This window comes from Vigna radiata, chromosome 9 (assembly GCF_000741045.1).
Source record: "Vigna radiata var. radiata cultivar VC1973A chromosome 9, Vradiata_ver6, whole genome shotgun sequence".
In the NCBI taxonomy this organism is placed as follows: Eukaryota; Viridiplantae; Streptophyta; class Magnoliopsida; order Fabales; family Fabaceae; genus Vigna; species Vigna radiata.
This window is the reverse complement of record NC_028359.1, coordinates 20,356,268-20,361,523: the sequence shown is the minus strand read 5'-3', so window position 1 is coordinate 20,361,523 and position 5,256 is coordinate 20,356,268. Positions and strand designations below refer to the sequence as shown.

General features: G+C 32.6%; 1 protein-coding gene across 1 annotated transcript; it reads left to right on the top strand.

Annotated features, from left to right (window-relative positions):
* Positions 1-447, top strand: LOC106773502 (alcohol dehydrogenase-like 3). Its single transcript, XM_014660187.1, has 3 exons — positions 1-17; positions 126-258; positions 361-447. Exons 1-3 carry the CDS (start codon positions 1-3, stop codon positions 445-447), a joined length of 237 nt encoding a protein of 78 aa, XP_014515673.1.
* The last annotated feature ends 4,809 nt before the right edge of the window (positions 448-5,256 follow it).

Sequence of the window (5,256 nt, the reverse complement as noted above, 5' to 3'; positions counted from 1 at the left end):
ATGAAGCTTCTGAGTAGGTCACAAGAACACAATGGAGAAGTTTAATAGTATATGAGAGTATAAAACATTGTACAATATGAAAATGAATTTAAAGTGTGATTATGATTGTATTTATGAATTTGTAGGATTGTGGAGAATGTGGAAGAAGGTGTGAATGAGATGAAAGAAGGGGATTTGGTGGTACTAATATTCAATGGGGAATGTGGGGATTGCAAATATTACATGAGTGAGAAGACCAACAAGTGTGAGAGATGTGGGGTGAGTATTATGAAGAAGATGATGGAATATGGTGGCACAAGGTTTTCTACAATGGATAGCATACCCATCTTTCATTTTTTGAACACCTCAACTTTCACATAGTACACAGTGTTGGATTCAGCATGCGTCGTCAAGATTCACGCTAATGGTGATTGGGACTTCAACCCCTTCACCAATCACCTTGCTTAGTTGTGGTGTCTCTACCGGTAAGAAATCAACTTTCGTCAAATTCACTTTATATGTAATGCGAGTGTTTCATGCCATCCAAATTCACGTATGTTTCAAAATTAATTGAATTAAAATGGTTTTAGACTAACAATGGAAAATGGCGCTTAGTGGTACCCGATCATCACTCAACGCTAGACCATTCATAAAAATGGTCGCTCAGCAGTAAAAGTGGGCACTCAACGATTTAAAGCACAACTGCTTCCATAATTGCATAACCTAGTTGCGCTCAACGCCACACCAATACCACTTGACACCATATTAGCAACCTGTACATTGAAATCTATGATTTGGGTAATTAGGAACCTCTTCAAATGATCAAATTGGTATTTCTGTCTTAGTCCTTGATTCAGTCTCAAATAGCCATATCATCAGTCCCTCAACTCAATACCAATCCATTCAATTATAATCAACATACAATCATCAAACACAACATGATTTCAACATAGTTAACTACCAATTTCATACAACTTCAGCATACCAACTCAGATGATCAAAGTACTAAAAACTTAAAAACAAAGTATTTAGTTTCCCTTACCTGATGGATGATCAACAACTCTAAAGATCCCAAGACAACTCCAACAACTTAAGAAACTTTATTTGCTCATACAAACTACAAAAACATAATCAAGGCATAATGTTAGGACCACTGATTAGTAGAGAGTCTTATAGAAAACTCATATGTCACATGCAAGCTAAGGTAGCTCACATGCAAGGAAAAACGCATCGACTAAGGAAAAGAACAAACACTTACTCTTTTGCAAATGCATATCAAATGCAGTTGAAGATCTCACCTCAAGGATCACTCAAGCGATTTCTGATCTTCTGATAGATACATAAGGGGTTAGAAATTTTAGAAAAATGGTAAAGAGTTGTAGAAAAATGATGTGGTTTTATAGAAATTCTATTTATATATTAAACTTTTAGTATTTAAAAATAACTCTGTCTCATCATTTAGAATATAATATCAATTCTAACATATGATTTTCTAAGCTTACATTTTTCAAATTTAAGATACTAAAGTGATTATTTTTCTTGATTTAGAGACAAACACTATATTCATTCCCATAAAATTGGTTCCAAACATTTCATCTAGCTATGAACCTGCATAGTAGAGTTACAAGTTATAAAAAGTAAAAGGTGAGATTGGAATAACAATTCTTCTTTAGCAAATTCAAGGAAAGAAATTTTACAATAAATATTTTTTACCATTATCTCTCTCAAGCACATTACTAAATTTATTTAACTCAATTTTGTCTCCATTGTGAGAATTGTAAAAGTATAAGTAGGAGTATTAGTCCTTCTGAGATTGTGCCTCATATCGTATTCAAAAGTAAAAGGAGTTACACATTGATATAGTGGTGGATCTGATTAGGATAAGCACTTCATAAATTTTATTTGGAAAATTCTAGCATCTAAATGAATGTTTGGCCCCACCAAAAACTTAAATGATTAAATATGTTTTTCTTGTTAAATTATAATAAAAAAAATTATTTTATCGCTATACTAAATTATTTTCATGCTATGATTCTTATAATTACTTCGTTGATATTGTCATTCATACCTTATTTTCAACATACTATTCTGTGATGAATTTGATGTGAGAGACTAAATAAAAGACAAAGGCAAGTTATTTATTGTCACTAACAAAAAAATTCATCTCACAATGCATAATTTGGAAAAGGATGTCAAAATCCCTCTAAAAAAAATTCAGCTAAAATACTTTTAGGAGAAAAAAAAATCTATAGCATTATGTGTCCTACAAAATTTACAACATTAGATATAAGATAATTATTAGTATATGAGAAGTGTCTACTATTATTTAAATTTGATATTAATTTAACACTTATCTTGATTTGATTTGATTTTGTTAAATTTTTTAGAAATTATCCTAATTTTATTTTTTTACAGATTTTGATGAACATAAGGATGGAGTCGTAGGAAAAAATTGAAGAAAATAGAGAAATTCTATGCATATTCTTTACACTTATTATGAAGAGTTAAATATCCTAAGTGTTGAAGTGAGATGTAAATTTTTGGAATTTTCGTATTTGGTACTATTTTATTTATGAATATTTACTTTTAATTAGATGTTTGTGAATTGGTTTATGTTTTTTGTTAGATGAACTGATCACTCATCTTATTTCACTTGTTTTTGAGATTGAGTACAAACTAATTCCAAATTGTGGTCCAATCAATTCTTCTATGTCTTTTAGATTCTAAGAACAAATCTAAGGTTATAATTTGCTATAAAATTATGACCTTAATACATGTGATCTTTTAAGCAGTCACTAAGAAATCATATTGAAATTTTGTGATCTTAAACTTTAGATACTAAGAATGAACCTAAATTTATATTTAAAGATAAACTCTTTTTTACAATCTATGTCATCCATTTACAATTTTATTCACTATCAAACTAATTAGAACATTGTGGTTTTTACCAAATTCATGTGAATGATACTACACACTATCTAGTATACTTCTGATATATTTGGTTGTTGCGTGGGGAACCAACCGTATATAGTCATAAATGTTTCGAAAATTCTAATTGTTGAAACATTGACCTTGAAAATTTTACCAAGAAAAGAAGAATTTGGATTTTCTATTGTATTTTTTATGCAGTTTCTTATTTGCCTTTAAAATATATAGATGTAGCCTTATTTTGTTGTTTTAAAATATATTAAAAACTTTTTAATATATCAATATCAGTAGTGTATTTTGGAAACCTAGCAGAAAAACACTAAAAAACAAGCAGAGAATGTGAACTGTGTCAGAAATAATATCCGAAACTATATGCACTGCACCGCTTCACGCTCCTCATTTATTGCTTTCTGTTTTCCTGTTCTTTCCCATCTCTTATCTTGTGTGTGTGTGTATATATATATATATATATATATATATATATATATATATATATCTTTTACATAACATTCACTGTATAAAGAATAATACACATACATATATCATAATTCTCTTCTTCTCCTTCTTGTTGTTCTCTTTCTTTTCTCGATGCATCATGAATTCCTCTATGAAGCCCGCACACATACCATTAGTCATTGTGAAGTTATCTCTGTGATGGTATCAGAGCTCTTCATATGAAGAGCTTTCTTGCGCCTTACACTCTGTCATCCTCTCTGTCTTTCGTCTTCTGAGATTCTTGAAGATATTTTACTTTTTTTTTTTCGATTCTTCCGCCATGAGTGACGAGAGCAACACAGCGAAAGCCCAGCAAAAGCCCAGCCACATGAATGACAAGAACAATCATCCTTCAAGCTTCCTATACCTTCATCATAGCGAAAGCCCAGCCACATCTCCGGTTTCTCCTCTTCTTGATTCCAATAATTACCATGCCTGGAGTAAATCTGTGACCATTGCGTTAAGTGCCAAGAATAAAACACAATTCATCAATGGAACTGCTAAAGAACTGTCCAGAGAAGACCCATCGCACAATGCTTGGAAGTGATGCAACAACAATTTCAGACCTGACCCGATCTGCACAATTCTACACAAAATTACGCATTATATGGGACAAATTGGATAATTTCAAACCTGACCCGATCTGCACCTACGTTGTCAAATGCTCCTACAAAATGCTCTCCATCATTTCACAAAGAAAACATGAGGACCGAGCCTTGCAATTTCTGAGAGGCTTGAACGAACAATATGGTAACATTCAATCTCATGTCCTCCTAATGGATCATACCTCCTGTTTCCAAAATTTTCTCCTATGTCATGCAACAACAAAAGACAATTAATGAATAATAATTTTCTGAATCATTTAGAATCTAACAATATCACTACCACTATAAGCACTGTCACCTGTTCCTTTTGTGGCAAGACTGGCCACACTAGTAATGTCTGTTTCAAGAAGCACAGTTTTCCTGCGAAACCTTCATCCAACAAAAAATCTTGCTCCCACTGTAGCAAAATTGGTCATACTGTTGATGTGTGTTACAAGAAGCATGGGTTCCCACCTGGTCACAAGTTCTACGATGGTAAAAGTCTTCTTTCAAGAAATCAAGAACCTGTCAATGATAATCAAGGAGAAACACCTGACCATGAAATGCGACTCACAAAACAACAATACCAAGCTCTTCTAGCTCTCCTCAATCCTAACACTAATGCTGCTATCGTTTCCAATCCTCAAATTGGCTCCTTAATTTCTAGTTCCTTAGATACAGGTAAAACGCTTCTGCAATTTAATATTGTTGGTGATTCAGGTACCACAACATGGATATTGGACTCTAGCACCACTGACCATGTTGTTTCCTCTCTTAAACATCTCAATTCTTATGATCAAATTAAACCTGTGAAAATTAATCTTCCTAATGGCATCACTACGCAAGCTACACATAAAGGAATTATCCAACTCTGTGATAAAATTTGTCTTAAAGATGTTCTCTCAATTCTAGATTTTTGTTATAATTTGATCTCTATATCTAAATTGGTTCTGCATAATGGTGTTCATGTAATTTTTATTGGTTCCACATGTTTTATCCAAGACTCAACAACACATCACAAGATTGGTTCAGTTGAATCTCACGCTAGCCTATATTTTTTCATGGACCCAACCTCCCTACTGTTGGCTTTGTACATGCTACCAGTGCACACAACACAGACTACTGACAAAAATGATAGTAATCATATTTGGCACAACCGCTTAGGCCATATCTTATAAACGTTTAGATATTCTTAAATAGAAATATCCTTGCATAAGTTCTCGGAAAGACAATTGTAATGCCTTCTGATAACGATAATTCTTACCATTAT

Excerpts from the sequence above, each read along its gene's own strand:
- LOC106773502 (XM_014660187.1), top strand. Across the intron at positions 259-360 it reads ACAAGTGTGAGAGATGTGGG|TACACAGTGTTGGATTCAGC; the intron begins GTGAGTATTATG and ends ACTTTCACATAG.